Below are 17,220 nucleotides of genomic sequence, written 5' to 3'. Positions count from 1 at the left end.
TGAAATTTGACGAGGAGAGTAGTCATGTGACAAACACTACCAAGAATGGAAAACATGATGGTTTAAGGTTGTAGAAGGGATTAAGTACCGACACAGATAGAAAAGGTAGAAAAGAAACAGAAAACATAAAAAAAAGAAACCTTAGTCAAAATGTCAACGTCTTGGGAATCAATTAATAGTGTTAAACGTACACTTCAAGTTAGAAGAGATGAGTATCAATGCGAAAAACAATAAAACAAGAAACTACATTAAAAGATTAAAAACGAAAATAGAGTTAATGAAATAAATCAACACTTAAATTAAACTTATAATGTAAAAATATTAATTTTACGCGCTACTATACCAAATTGGGTTTCAATAAAAATCTTAATAATAACAATGTTTTCAACAGACTACCGTTATTAAATAGTAGAAACATAAATTAAATTCATGACTGATAGCATAACATGATTTATCTCAAGGTGTTTGAATATGGTGCGAATTTTAACGTTTTTCTGCAAGTGGTTTGTACACTTTAATTCTTAAAATATGTAGAGAAGTTTTTTGTAGAAAAAAAAACAATATAAAACATAAATAACTTTTTTATACATTAAAAATATATATTTTTTAATTTTAGAGAAGATAAATTAGGGAACTTCTCAGAAATTCTAAAAAATAGAAAAATACAAGTTATTTTTAACTTAATCTAAAAAATTTATAATCTTTTATATTTATTTTTATAAGAACTTTAAAAAAAATTACTCAAACTAGACCTTAATTAATAGATTAATATGTATCAATTAGTAAAACATGTTCTAAGCATTTACTACCTCTCAAATGTAATAATCAGTACGAAGGATAGACTTTTAAAATTGAACTGGAAAATGATTCATCGCGTTGAGCACAAATTTACGTTAATCACATGTCCTCGTCGTCAAATGAAAGCAACGAATGTTAGAGATATTCGGTTTTAACTTTTATTAAATTAAGATGTTTGCTTCAATTTTATTTTCGCATTAAATAAAAAACTTTTTTTTTCATGTATGTAAATCTCCCCAATCTTTCTATTATTAAGAAAGTAAGACTCTTTATAAGACGTGTCTGTCTATTTTCATTTTTTTTATTTTTGCTGTGCATTTGTATGGGTGTATTTATTTAAAATAACAAATGCACATTTTTATTTAATATTTATTTTATAAAATAATAAAAATAATAAAAAATATATTTTAAAAAAATTTAGGACGTATAAAAAGTGATTTATATAGAAATATTTGTTTTATTAAAATTAAAAAAACTTTTTAATGGGTAAAATGCAACACCTACCCTTCCCTAAATATTATGATGTATTGCAATGTTGGTGGGTTGACTAGCAACAGCATGGGGTGAGTGGGTACCACGTCTTTTGCAACACAAATTCAGAATCCCCGTTTCACCCAATTTCAGTCTCTGACTCAGATATAACAAAAATTCAGAACCCAACGTTTCCCAACTTTAGAATAACACTTTTCATTTCTTTTCTTATGTGACCCAACAGTTTTCGTTCTACCAAGGGTGAGCATTGCAGCACTTACCTTCACGTTCACATTTGTATTTATAAAATTTCATAAATAAACATTTATACCTCAACCTAAACTTATTCGATGACTAAAAACATTATTAATGTAAATGACTTTTATGAAAAATTATTAATCTAAGAATTTAAATCAATAGTTTGTATTATTTTTATGTGACATTGATTAATTTCCGGTTCTTGATAAATTGATTCTCAACGACAAACCAAGCAGAGCCGGGCCTACATATTAAATTATAAAAAAAATACTAAGTATGATATATTAGATACTTTAAATTATTATAAAAGTATATATTCAATGTTTTTATATTTTTAAAATAATAAATATAAGAAGTTATATTTTAAATTCTTAACATGTTGGTTTTAGTACACGTTAAAAAAACTGTAAAAATAATTTAGGAATGCATCTTTTGATTCCATGTGATATAAAATATGAAACTCCCCTTGGATGCTTGCCATTCCTTGTTAGAGTGCTCCCACACCTGAGGACTTATTTTTGGGTGTCCCACAATTAGAAAATTTATTGTCAGTCCACAACATCCTCTAACTACTATTTTCTGTATGTTTGTTGTCATAAACGATCATATATATATATATATATATATATATATTTAAATTTATTTTACATAATATTATATGAGCAATATAAACAGATAAAAAAAAAAAGAAAAGAAAATCGCCGATATAAAGCATGATTAACGAGATACATATGATAAGTTGAGTAGTTTTTCCTTTTTAATTTTACCACCAATTGTAACTATTACTTTCTTATTTTATATTTATTTTAGAAGAGATAAATCCAACTTAAAGATGTTATCTATTTAATTGTGATTTTCCCTAATATGCAGTTGGTCTTTATCTAGTAACAACCCAAGCAGGGTACTTAGTTGTTAGTTATTGCCTGTCCCTCTCCAATCCAATCAATATTTTATTGCTTTAGTGGTTAATAAATAGGAGTAGAGTTTACAAAAGAAGGTAGAGGAAAAAGTGAAGCATATTCCACAGTAACCATACTTGATGACTTTCTAGGTAAAAGAGAAGGTTGGGCACATTAATAGATTACTAATTCCCTGACTTTCTACTAAATTATGGGGCAAAAGAGATAATTTACGGAGGACAAAACACCCAAATCCTGGGAGGACGAATTTAAACCTAAAAAACTTGTTTATGGATTAGTAGACATGTACAACTATGAATTTTTAATAATATTTGATTCAGAATTATTTAAAAAATGTTTGAAAGAGAGTGGTTAATAAGATTTGATTTGGAATGGGAATGCATACCTGCTATGGTTGAATTGAAGGTGGTTCTGCCGCTAATCTCGGCTGTTTCCCTCCTTTTCTTGTCTTTAAGATTGATTAATATGTCGTCACAAACCACACTGGGACTCTCACTCCAAGAAACACCATGAATCTACCCCACTCCTTCTTCCTCGTTTTCTTCGTCTTCAACAGCATCACAATCACCACATCAACAACTCCACCATACCCCTACGGTAAGAACTTCGCCTCCAAACTAACAGTAACAGTAACACTTGCGATTAACACAATCACACTCCACAGGTTTCTCCAACCACATCAACTGCGGCACCTCCACCAACTCCACAGACCCCTTCAACACCACATGGCTCTCCGACCGCTTCTTCACAGCCGGCACCTCCGCCATCGTATCCGAACCCCTCCGCTTCCGTCTCCCCTCTGAAAAAACTCTCCGCTTCTTCCCGCCATCTTCCTTCGGCAAGAAAAACTGCTACTCCTTCCCCTCTCTCCCCTCCGGCCGCTACCTCCTCCGCACATTCACCGTCTACGACAATTACGACGCCAAGTCACGCCCTCCTTCCTTCGACGTCGCCCTCTCCGCCACCGTACTCTTCAGTTGGCGTTCCCCCTGGCCCGAGTCCACCGCCCGCGACGGCGCTTACTCCGATCTCTTCGCATTTGTTCTTAATACCTCCTCCACCACCACCACCGCCACCACCGATCTCTGCTTCTACGGCTTCGCCACCGACGCCCCTATCGTCTCCTCCGTCGAGCTCGTCCAAGTCGATCCCGCCTCCTACGACTCCTCCACCACTGGCCACAAACTCGCCCTCGTCAACTACGGCCGGCTTTCCTGCGGCTCTGACTACCACTGGGGCCCCGGCGTCACCAACGACACCGACCGCTTCGGCCGCTCCTGGCAGCCCGACGCCCCCTTCCGAAACCTACCGGAGGACTCCAACATTGTCCACGTCCTGTCAACGGAGAACTCCATCGCCGGCGCCAACGAAGAGCCTAATTACTTTCCGATGAAGGTGTACCAGTCGTCGGTTACGACGGAGGGCGCGTTGGGGTACGAATTGGAAGTGGACGCGAAGATGGACTATACGGTGTGGTTGCACTTTGCGGAGATTGATTCGACCGTGAAGAGAGCGGGGGAGAGAGTCTTCGACGTGTTGATCAACGGCAACAACGTTACCAGAGTTGATATATTCAAGGAAGTGGGTGGTTTCGCCGCGTTTACTTTGCATTACACCGTCAAGAACCTTAGCACCAACGTGTTGAGCCTCAAGCTCGTTCCTGTTGTTGGTGCCCCTCTCATTAGTGCCATTGAGAATTACGCATTGGTTCCCAATGATCCTTCCACTCACCCTCTCCAAGGTCTTAATCTCTATCCCTAAACATAATGCTATGAAGTTGTGAATTGTAACAGTGTATGTTACTTATGTTGAGTGTTTGTAGTGAGTGCTATGAAGGCGTTGAAGGAGTCGCTTCGTGTTCCTAGTAGAATGGGTTGGAATGGTGATCCTTGTGCTCCTACTACTTGGGATGCTTGGGAGGGTGTTACCTGCCGCATGAGTAACGATAAAACTTCTCTTGTCATTAGTGAAATGTAACTTTTCCCTCCACAGCTACATATTTTACTATACTATACTCTTCTCATAATGTGCTGTGTGCAATAACCGGTTTTGCTTTGTGTTTTGTTTCAGAGATCTTGGCAGTCAGGGATTGAAAGGGTACATAAGTGACCAAATTAGTTTTTTGTCCGACTTGGTTCGCCTGTAAGTATCAGCTGTCAAATGCTGTTGAGGTTCGCATTGTACTAACATCCATCCTTGTCTTTTCTATTTTGAACATTATGTCCATCCGTTTTCCTAATGATCAGCTTTGGTTCTGTACTTCCAACCCAACTTTTCTTTCATTTTGGTGCCCGCACAGTATTTTTGTTCTGATCTGTTAAATCATGTAGATAGAAACATCATGAACTGTAGCACCTGCTCTGCATTCTGTAGCATGTGGCATGTGTTTTCCTAGATTAACTGTTCTCTCAAGTTCAAATTGGTTTTGTTTATCTTTACTTTTACAGGAATTTGAGTTCTAATTCCTTGGAGGGTGAAATACCGCCAGGACTTGGTCAAGAATCCCTGGTACAAGTGTAAGATCAGATATTATCTCTGTTAGTTACCGTTACTCGCAGAGCTGTTATTACTTTTTACATGTTATTGTAATGTTTTACAGAACTCAGCTGCATGAAGTTTTTATTTTATTATATTTGATCAACTGTTTCCTACATTTTTACCCATTAAAGGGTAATACAGTGAATACGGGTATATATCTAGTGTTTATGTATTTTTCTTGCACAGTTTTTTGTATCTTCCATATGAAAAATAATATAACTAAACCTTGAAGTGTGGCTCAATTTGTAAACTACTGAACTCCATCTGCAGACCGGAAGCATTTTGTTATTACCAAACATAAAATGTAAGTTATTTATTTGAAAATTGAAATTCTAATAATTTATTTACAATGTTTTCTGTAGGGATTTATCCAACAATCAGTTAATGGGATCCATACCAGATAGTCTAGCATCTTCGAATTTGAAACTTGTGTAAGTATCCAGTGCATTGATTAATGTGTCTGTCTTTATTTACAAAGAACCTATTCTATTATCCTGGTTTTTCCTTTTGCGGTTTTGCAAGATGTATTGTCCGTCCCCTAATTTTAGCAATTATTTTCTCTCCAGTTAAATATCATTTTCTGTCTAAAATGGGGATGTGCTTTTATGTAAAATACGTCATTATTGTTATGTGAAGTTTTGTAATTTGATTTCAAATCTTCTTTACTGATCATTCTGGTTTCTTAGTGCTCATTTTGACAGCCTTATTATTTCCCTTGATGTTAGGATTGAAGACAATAGATAACTACTGACCTCTGTTGTAGTGTTAAATAGATCTCCCTTTACTTCTCTTGACAATTTATGCTACGTAACTTTAATTTGTTTTTCTAACCCATTTATTCATTTTAGGCTATTGAATGGTAACTTATTGGAAGGACGAGTGCCAGAGCAACTTTATTCGGTTGGTGTGCACGGTGGAGTAATTGAGTATGACACTTCAATCTGCTAGCTCTACTCTATATTGTTCTGCATAATGTCGTGTTCAGATTGAAATCTTGAATTACTTGGCTTGAATGTATGATTCTCCCTATTCAGTTTATTGTTGTCTGTGTCTGTCCATTTTTCCTCCTCTTTCTGTCACTTTGGCGGGAGAGTGTGTGCCTAAAACTGCCACACTCGGCCCATCATGGCTAATCACCTGTTCTCTAATTTCTGTCTGCATAATTTTCGTGTCTAGCTTAATAATTCTGGAAAGCGGAAGTAAATTTGATTTACCAAGTCTTCTCCACCATGACTTGCCCTCAATCTCTTAAAAGGAATAACTAAATTAAGTCACCCACGGTAGTTTTACTTGTTCTGCTGCACTTATTTGTTTTGCTGGAATACAAGCAAAACTGTCAGTTTTGCATGGATGTTCCGGCCAAGATTTTGTCTGTCTGAGTAATTAAACAACAGTTGTTGTTATCTAACCTGCTTGAGTTGCAAAATATGCAAAAGGAAATTTATGCTTGTATTTATTATAAGTCTAGTTATCTTGTAATTGTATTATCCAACGAGAAATAATCTCTTTTCTGTATTCAATTCGATTTGTTTTCATTCAGTCTGTCTGGCAACAAGGGGTTGTGTGGTGTACCATCTCTACCTTCATGTCCTATGTTTTGGGAGCATGGCAGATTATCGACTCGGGGTAAAATTGCAATAGGCATGTCATGTCTTTTTGTTTTCTTTGTGGCACTGCTGGTGGCATATATCTACATCAGGAAGAAAAGGAACGGTTATGACTTTGGTCTGCCTCATGAACTAATGGGTAAGTATGATTTCAATGCGATTCTGTGTTTGTCAATAATTTTTATATATAAAACTCATGCTAATGAGTATTGTGTTAATGTTCTGGGGCTAAACGTGATGTTGCTTTATTTGCTTTATCGGTGTAGTAGCGTGCTCTTTTCTGTTTCTCCTGAACTTCATACAAAATTACAAATATACTTTAATAACTGGTTTTGTGCCGTATTTACATTTGTTTTTCTTCTAATGGTTAAAATTTCCATAATTTCTAACTTCCCATCATGAGCATTGAAGAAATCCTTCATAAATCTGATATCATTAATCCTGATATATGTATCATTCTAGTCTTCATTTGTTCTATTATTTGCTGAAGGTGGCAAAATAACTCGATTGTGCAGGCGCAAGCTTAATAGGAATTTGTAAACTAGAGTAAAAATTGGAATCATGTACCATATCTTTATCTAATCATTATTTTGTTCTATGAATAACTACCATTTTACAGCTCAAACTGGGGTTGGGACGTTGGGTCAAATGAAGCGGGAGCCATTTAATTTAAAGACTATCAACCCTTTTTACAGTGGCCTTGTAAATAGTTCCTGCCATAATTTTTGGTTTTGTCTTTCGTGGAAATTGATCTCTCTCGTGTTGAATTTCCTATCTAGCATTGAACGTTAACTTTGAGCCGCATAAATTCGACCTAATAAATGGGATATTTGGTTTTATATGAAATTTTTAATTTTATTTATATGAAAGGCTGTGGATGTTTAAATCCGTGCTTAATGTCGACTATTTTATGGCTTCTTTTGCAGCATTAGCTGCCAAGAGAAACCGCTATCAGAGGCAGAAATCGTTGATGCTTCTTGAGCTGGAGAGTCAACACGCCAAGGGATTGCCTTCACCTTTTACTCCACAATAACTTTTTTAATGGAAATAGAAGATTGATTTTCATAGGATTCGGCTAAACATACACCATCATTGCTTAGAGAAAGTGATTGAACGTACAAGATTGCAGCATCCCAGTTCGGCCATGAGGCAAGGTCGCTTAAGAAAGATAAAAAATTGGCTTATGGGGTCTCTGCTTTTCTCTTACAACTTATTTGTCACGTCGAGGATCCTGCAGGCTACCTTTTGCGATGCACTGTAATTGTTTCCTGAAACCTCATAAAAAGGAATATCCCCGGTTATATCACTACACTAGCCACCTGTACCTTTTGACGAATACCTGATAGGAATAACCCATCAACGTATGCAACAATTTAGTGTAAGTTTTTCATGTTACATCAATTCTGCTTGATTCATAACCCTGTAGACTGATTTATATAGCTAAACATCAGTGAGTTTTAGTGTACAATGTACTGTCGAAGCTTTTTCATACATGTATCAAGTAAAGCATAATAGAGAAAATTACGTACATTTTCGTCACATAAATACTTTTAGAATTGCTTGCAATTCCTCTTTTAATCTGCATCATTTCTCGGTCCACAGTCCTGTAAAGATCTAATAAGGACACCTTTTATAGAATTTTTCCCTTTCACTGTCAGGGGCTTAAGTGTCTAAGGGCCCGATTGGTGAGAGGACAGAATCGAAAAATTAAATAACAAAGTTTTTTATTAGTGTAAGTTAAAAAATTCTTCCACTTAGTTTAAGCTTTTTATATATATATATACCTTACAAGTAAAATAACTATGCTATTTGTCAGTGACTAGTGATTGCTTGTCTTTAATATTAGACATTGTTCTAATGTTCATAAATCATTTTGACTATTCTGTAAGCTTCTGATGAGTATTCAGTATTGTCATGGTAGTTGGAAAGCATGCAAGTTGAATGGTGTTATCTTGACCTATATGAAGAGAAACCGCATATCAGTAAAAACGTAAGCTAGAGTTCAAAGGTTGCGTCGTAAATCATACTCTAGCTATTGTTTCTCAACGGTAGTGCGTCAAGAATAACTATATTTGCAGCTACCATGGAGACATTAAGATTTTGTTTGAGTTAGATTTTAGAGAAAAAAAAAAAAAGGAAACGAGAAGACAAGGGTTTAGACCTTCCAAAACCTTCCTAACCATATATTTTTAAATTCTCTCAAATTAGAATGTTTTGTATTAAAACTCTCTTCTCTTCTTTTTCTTTCTTTTCTTTACCTTTCAAACATTTTCTTTTCCTCTTCTTTTAAACTCTGCGTAAACAACATTTTAAAGGGTATATTATCTTATATTCAGCGGGTAATATTAGGTTCTTGATCACAACCCGAATTAGCCATAAAATCAACACCCTTATTCGCTTTCTGTAAATGTGAATAGTTTTAATTTTCACTTTCAGATATAGCAACAATCGAATCTTTTTTTCCTTTAATCAAAGAGCAACCGTTAGCAAAACTCTTGTATTTTAGTTTTTTGCTCTTGTATTTATGGTTAGGTTTCTGTATGGATAAGACAAAATTCATTTTCGTGACATCTAAGTTTTGAAAGAGGTTAGTTTATAACCGTTGCTAAGAATACTTTGATACACACTAAAAATTGTCCGGAGATATACATGAAGCATTTCTTGTGTTATACCTATGAATAATTTACAGATTAGTAATATTATTAAAAATTTAATTTTTTTACTGAATTTAAAGGTGTCGCATAATTTATATATTAAATCTCATTTAGTGGAACAAAACTGAGTTATTATTATTATTAGGGAATAACAACACATTATCGTGTTAATGGAATCTTTCATTATTATAAAGTCAATTTAATGGTTAAAATTATAACAATTTTTTTCCCTTCCACAGAAAACAACTTGTGATTTTGACAGACTCTTTTTTTGTTCCTTTCCACCTGCAAACCTATTCCCACGTAATTTCTTTCGGAGCCAAATATATTGACTTTTCGTCCCAACAAAGCTTTTCACTTTAAATCTTAATTTCTCTCTTTGCCTACTTTAAATCTTCCTGATTGGCCGCTGCTTCTCCACTGTTCCAATAATTGAGCAATAAGAAAGGTTGGTACATTGTTTGCTCATGTTGCAGTAAAAGTGCTTCTCCAACGCCTAATTACTGACGCATCGGGTTCATAGGGTAACTCATTCTAACTGAGATTGTTAAATCAGTTAATGTCAGCATAATGGTATAACTTTCAAAATTCGGACTAATTCATGTCTATATAAGAGAGAAGGAGTAACTTGCTTGCTAAAATGCTCACTAACTTAATTTTAAAATGTTTACAAATTTCAACTTTACAAAAAGATAAAAATTGTTATCAGAGCATCCCTATTTCTTACCAAAATCAAATAATTTATTAAGTTTGTGTTAAAAATTAACTAACATTAAAAAATATAATTTATAATATTAAAATAAACGTGAATTCATTTTCAATGGAACAAAATATAGTATAGTATTAATATATACGCACTTTGAAAAAGAATTAAAAAGCAGAAACCGACACGCTATAAGAGTTAAACGTATATTTGAAGTAGTTTCTTTTGTCCATACTGATGAAGCAGTTGAACTTTGACTTTTCTCATGCCTTGTCACCAAAACGACAAAGCGAAATACCTTGAGTTTATAATGAGGACGTCGTTTGCACTCTTCAAGTTCTGTTTTGGTCGACGATGAGGAAGAGAAAGTGATATATTTAAGAGAGGAAAATAATGGACTAAGAAAAAATAGAAATTATTGGACAAACATATTGATTATTGGGGGCTACGATAATTATGTTTTAATTAGCCTAATTAATATCTTCAACTAAACCAATGCCTCAATGATATGTTGGTCAACTTTCGTTGGCTTTGCATATATAATATTGAGCCCAATGCTTTGCTTAGTAGTTATGCCATGCAAATTGATCATGTAAATTGCATTAAATTCAAGGACAAAATTAATAAAGACCGATTTTTTTTATGTTACTTTTTAGTTAAAATTTAAATTTTATTCCGATAATATTAAATTTTTATATTTTACTGAAATATATTTTTAATTAAAAATAAATTTTTTTAAAAAAAAAACTATACTTAAAATTTAACTAATTTTATTTTTAAAAAACTCTTTTGACAGTAATAATAGTTATAATTCTGTGAATAATATTCCACAAGTCATGTATTATTTAGAAAAATCTAATATTTTATTATAATAGAATAATTTAATTTCTTTAATTTATTAATACTTTAATATATTAAATGAAGATCTTGACAGTTAACCACTTCAAATTAAAACATCAACATTTTTTATGGTTTACCTGATCATTTTAAATATTCACATAAAATAACATGTTAGATACTAAAAGCAATGCTCAATTATTTCCCAGTTATTGTATCCAAGATCTTTTTAAAAAAATTTCTTGTCCGAAAAACATTAATTATGATCGTCAACACTAAAGGTTTGATTTGAAAAATGAAAAATATTATATTTTTTATTTTTAATTATAAAAGTGTCACATTTTTTTGGTTTGTTTTTATATAAATATGCTTTAAAAAATAAAGTAATGTTTTTATAATTAAAAATACAAAGCAATTTCACTCTAAATGTACTTTTGAAATCGCTCAGCACTGGCATGTCCACACAGTATGAGTTAAACAATTTTTTTTTAATTATAGTATTTTTGGATTCTCTTTTAAATAGTAAGAGATTCAAATTTATTTTAATATTATTAGTTATAACTTTTGTATTGAATTTACATTTATAAATTTTTGAATGTAATTTTAAACACACACACTTAATTAAACACATCTAGTGAATCATCCCAAAATCTATTATCTATTAATCCTTCATCTACGCATGTCCTTCTTGGAAAAATATAAGGTCTGGTGGGTCAAATTTGGCAGTATGTATACATGTTGGTTACAGCATCCCACAGTGTATAACTTTGCACCTTAAAACGATGAAGTAAAACGACATTTCGAAGTTACTATTTACATAGAAGAATTTGAACTACGTGTTCGTCGACTTTGACCAGACCAAGATGATGAACAGCCACAAACGCAAACGTGGAAATTGACTTTAACAAACGTACAATATATGGATACATGACTTTTAAGACGCAACACGTTATATAAGACTTTATTTATATTATTCTGCCTGAAACATTTTCTCTTCCAGCCATGCATGCTTTGACTATGAGAAGACGGACTTCAAACTCAGCAAATGTAGTTCTTAGTTATTATATAATATAAGATATACGTAATTAAAATGCATCGAGTGTTTGTTTATATTGGTTTCAACATACATTTAACCCCACTTATCAACCTAATCTTTTAATTAGGAGATTAATGCCAACAAATTCCGAAGCTATAGACAGTACTTAATGTCTATTGTTACGCTTTTAAAAAAAGTATATCATATTATTAATTTTTATAATTCAGTGAAAAAAAGATACATAAAATATTAAAAGAAAAAGAAAAAATAATATTTATAAAATATAATAAAATCCTTTACTACACCTATGCTATATTTATGTTAATTATTTTATAAAAAAAAGGGGATGAAAGATATTTGAGTAAATAAATACCTATAAAGATTAATTATGAGAAATTAAAATCTTATAAACTAAAATACACTATGGATTTATTAAAAAATAATTAACATCATAGTACTTTTTTTTTTATTTTCAGCTAAATTTGAGTTTGTCCATAATTGTGCAGCAATCAGATTTTATGCCGCATATAACTGGAAGTAATATAATGGACAACTAACCTGATTCCCTTGGTTGACCTCTATATCTTGGGTCACCTAAAAAGGGATCCTTCTTTCCTACTTGTTACTGAAAAAAAATGCTCCATACAAATTTTCTGGAGAATTCTATCAGTGGTGTAATGAATTTATCATCTATAGTTCATGAATACTTAAGTAATATTAATATTTATTTTATATTTTAATTTTTTATTACATAATATCATCTATATTTAATATTTTTATTATTTTCTCTTGCGGAATATAGACATCTCCATGGATGTCTATCAAATATTTAGTTTAATTTACAGTATACTTTGGCAACTTGAACAGTGAAATGTCAGAGACGTCGACGCTTGAGTGAAAAACAAATAACGAAGGTGGCCAACAATTTCCGCTTGTCCATATTTTGTTTGACTTTGACTCAACACGATTAATTGTGGCCGTAATTAATTCCATTGTTTGGCAACCTTAAAAAATATTATCTACAATTATTTATATTAAAAAGCATCTTTAAAAACTAAACAGAATAACCTTTAGTTGTCTACTTTAATTGTTGATAAAACATTTTTCTTATTTTCTGGGCAACATGAATTCATAATTGAATAATATACTATCAATGTATTTTAATTCTTGCATGATTATTTTAGGTGTTTTATTTATTTGGATTGAGCTTTTATATTTAAAATAACATTTAACAAAATATGAATTAGAAAATTGGATTTGAATTTCAAATATTGAAATTTTTTTATCCATAAGAATCTAAAGTCCACAATTAAAAAGTGTAAACAGAACTATATGTCTCCGATCTGCAGTCAAATTGCCTGTGACAATTTAGACCAAAATACATTTGCTCACAATTGGCTGGTCAAAATGGAACCAGCCAGTCTAAATCAATGGTTCTACTTAATTACACAATAATAGTAATAATTGACACAGTAGAAGTAGTGAACATAATAGTTCTGTGACCTGGTAGGTTAAGTAAATTTACAGATCAATTTTACCTACATGCTATATAAAAAGTTTAAGATTTACTGAAACTTGAGAGTCTGTAGTATAAACAAAAAGCTATTTTGAAATTAAATCTTCAGCAAGTTCTCTTTATTAAGTTCGGTGTACAAGAAAAATTTTGTTGAGAAAACTAATTCTATTATGTTATAGATATATCTACCTCAAAAAAAATATTTCTAATAAAAATTATTAATATTTTAGATAAAAATATATATTAATTATATAATAAATATTAAAAATTAATTGAATAAAAGGAAAATTTTAAGTATTTTTAATATTTTTATATTTTTCTATTAAAACTAAAATTTTATATCATTAAAACATGAATATTTAATGTTATTGCAAATTATTGAAGTAAAATTTAAAATTTGACTGAGAAACAACATAAAAAAAAATACCTAATGAACTTTACCTAAATCTTATCTTCAACATAATTTATAAAAAAATTATCTTTAATTTTTATTTCAAAAAATAATTAAATTTAACAATATCCTATGTGAGACTCGTCAGTCAATATAACTAGTGAATTTTCTTATACACGATGTTATTGAATTAAAATAAAATTTTAAAAATAAATATATTAGGTGAAAAATCATATGATATAACTAAAAATAATATTTTTTTAAAATTAATCTCATTTAAAATGATTTTTATAAATATTTTTATTTAAAAAAAAGACTGATAATTATGCAGAAATAGATTTTAAAAAATATAACTCAACAATCTAAATTAAAGTAAATAAAGAAAACCAATGTGTTAAAAAACTCATCCTAACTCACTTTTAAAATCTATCTCACGATAAGAAGATTATCTTAATTCTTATAAGGAGTATTTTGACTCTATTCTTAATCAATGTGGAACATTTTAACACACCTCTCTTACACTCAGGATTAAACATTTGATGTGTAAAATTTGCAACACTGAACATCTGCATGGGTAAACCCAACAAAACTGAACATCTATCTAGGACAGTTCAACATTTAAATTGAATAAGTTCTAATACTATGATAAGAAACTTAAGTCTAACTTACTCTTAAAAGTTAACTTATAAAAGGAGGACTACCCTAACCCCTAACTTTTATAAGAAATATTTTACCTCTATTCTTAACTATCGTATTACATCTTAACACAAAGTTTTTATATAATACGGTTGAGATAGCAATTGAGAGCAAAACTACTGACGTTCAATTAATTTGGATGTTTTGTATTAATTGAATGTTTTGTATTATTTGATGAATGTAGGCTGCATATAGTTGGTAGTAACTAGTAATCATCCACCATGCATGGATTATCCTTAAAATCTTCTTGGATGCTATAATTGAAAAGTTTTTGTGAGATTCTCATGTTGTTAGAGGGTCCACAAAGACTGAACAAAACCAAAGCCAGTAAACCACTGAAGTGGAACTCATCAAAAACAACTGGCACACTGTCTTCAGCTCTCAGGTTTTTATCAACTTGCTTCTGTGGTCCCTCCCATAGCCAAGGACTCTTCCGTACGTGTATGCGCAATAATATGCATGTTTGTTCTATATGGCAACACTCAGTTCATTTTTATATAATTATTAGTGTTTTGCTATGATTAGCTATATTACGAAAATTAATATTATTATGTAAAGCGGACAAATCATATAAAAATATATTACATAGAAATAACATTTACTGTTCCATTGTATTTCTAAATCCATTCCAAAAAGATTCGTGTTAAATCTGATTAAGTAGTTTTCTTCTATTTTTATGTATAAAGTAGTAGCTATTAATACTTGTTTTACACCCTCCAAACTAGAAATCATATTAGACTTTAATTAGTTTGATCGAGACAAAGCTCTTTTCACTATTTTTCTTTTTCATTTATAAGTATTTAACAATATAAAATGTAAATAAATATATACATTTCAATAAAAATAATAATGATGATTATAGTCTTGTGAATGAAAAAGGAAAAAAAATCTATATACTGCTTGACTTTGTCTGATTGAAAAAAAAAAAACCAAAATGGTAGGAATAATAATGCAATGTACATCCATATAAAATTATAAGGTAACAACTACCGAGCATGACAACAAATGTCCCAATGATCTGTTTCACAGAATCCAAGTCGTTCTAAGAAGTATTATTGCCAACTTTCTGGATAATTTAGAATCTTAGATTTCGTTGGACAAACAAGATAAATGGATCATCAATATTATCGTGAGCAAAAAGAGGAATGTGCAATGGATGAGCTTTTTCTTTTTTTATTTTTCATTTTAGTTAAAATTGATGGTAAAATACTAAGGTGAACCTGGCCAATAAGACATACTCGAACTGGGGATGTGAAGTTATGTGGGGACTCACGGATGGGCAAGAAGTTGTTTTTGGTTGAGAGCTTGTTATAATAAATGAATGGCAAATAGAATGTATTTTTATTATAATCAACAAAACATAATAACAAAATCAACAACAACGATGGTGCTTAACAAAAAACTAGTAATTTTTATGTCTATCCATAGTTCTCGGATGAACAAAATAAAAATAAAAAATAAAAAAAAGCCCTCTCTTTTTCCTGTTTGGTAATTTGTAATTTGAGTAGATCACTGTCTCATGAAAAGCGATAACGAATAATAGAGTAAAATTTGATGAAGCAAACAAAAGGATAAGAGACGATGGTGAGAGGGTGTGTTGTAGGAAGTAGCAGGAAATGAAGAAGAGGGGGGATGAACTTGAGTAGATGAAGGTCCACCCACACCCTCATGTGAACCCCATCAAGTTGGTAATACGACCTTCACTGAATCAAGGTTCCCCCCCTCACGTGGGTCCTACGTCACATACACAGCCCACAACTTAGAATCATGTTAGTCATGGATTCCATTTTTAGGGCAGATAAAGTGAATATATATCAATGTTAACTTTACATTCTGTGTTTTTTTTTAAATCTTTTAAACATGAACTAAATAGGATATAGTTTGTTAATATTTATTTTTTATTCTTTTAATTATTGTCATCGTCATTCGTCATGTTCATTTTTTATGTATTTTTATTTTATTGAAAAATTATATGTAAAGAAAATTTATTTAATCTATGTTTAAAAATTAAAAATATAAAATAAAAAACAAATTAAGATAACTTAAATGCAATATTAGCGAGTAAATTTCTAAATATTTTAAAATTTATAATAAAAATATAGATTCATGAAAATAATATATAATTTTTATTGATGATAAATTTTGTATTGTATTAAAAATAAATTAAAGAGATACTTTTTAAAATTTATTTAAAATAAAATATATATTAAACAAAGAAAAATTATGCTACTAATAAAGAAAAAATAGCACCCAATTTTATAGTACAAGAGTAGATAAATACATGTCACTTTGGTTTTTTAACTTACTATTACATCTTATTTAAATTATACTTTTACATTTAAATTAAAATATAACTTAATATAAATAATATCACATATTATATTATTTTAAAAATGTTTAAATAAAGAATAACTTTTACTCGAATATAGATGAAACTCTTGTAGAAAGTGACTCTAGCCGGGTTCAAATAGAACTGTCACTTTGCATTCAATAATATTAAATTTGAGTGGATTAACATCATGTCAAGTATAATTTGGTCCCATAAATTACTAGTCCATGTTTATCGCATGCGGCATATTGAAACTAACTGCTGGTACGTCTTTATTTACTGACATAACTAGAGTTCAAAATCACAGTTAAATTAATTTGTTTATACTAAAAGATTTTATCATTATTTAAAATAAATAAAATATTAAAAAATGTAAAATTATAATAATAGCTTAGATTGTAATGAAATAATGAATATGAAATTGAAAAGTGACCCACAGCTTGTGATCTTATCCTTTGTATGTTGT

The 17,220-nt window shown here is 31.0% G+C and overlaps 1 protein-coding gene across 1 annotated transcript; it reads left to right on the top strand.

Annotated features, from left to right (window-relative positions):
- The first annotated feature begins 2,825 nt into the window (after positions 1-2,825).
- LOC113872525 (receptor-like protein 4) lies at positions 2,826-8,129 on the top strand. The gene is made up of 9 exons (XM_027510149.1): positions 2,826-3,044; positions 3,112-4,188; positions 4,270-4,420; positions 4,518-4,589; positions 4,895-4,963; positions 5,348-5,416; positions 5,834-5,911; positions 6,526-6,731; positions 7,519-8,129. Exons 1-9 carry the CDS (start codon positions 2,957-2,959, stop codon positions 7,623-7,625), a joined length of 1,917 nt encoding a protein of 638 aa, XP_027365950.1. The 5' UTR covers positions 2,826-2,956; the 3' UTR covers positions 7,626-8,129.
- The last annotated feature ends 9,091 nt before the right edge of the window (positions 8,130-17,220 follow it).

The sequence above is a fragment of the Abrus precatorius genome, unplaced genomic scaffold, assembly GCF_003935025.1.
Source record: "Abrus precatorius isolate BTA unplaced genomic scaffold, Abrus_2018 Scaffold7, whole genome shotgun sequence".
Lineage (NCBI taxonomy): Eukaryota > Viridiplantae > Streptophyta > Magnoliopsida > Fabales > Fabaceae > Abrus > Abrus precatorius.
Note: the sequence above shows the minus strand (reverse complement) of the source record. Positions and strands in the feature narration are given on the sequence as shown.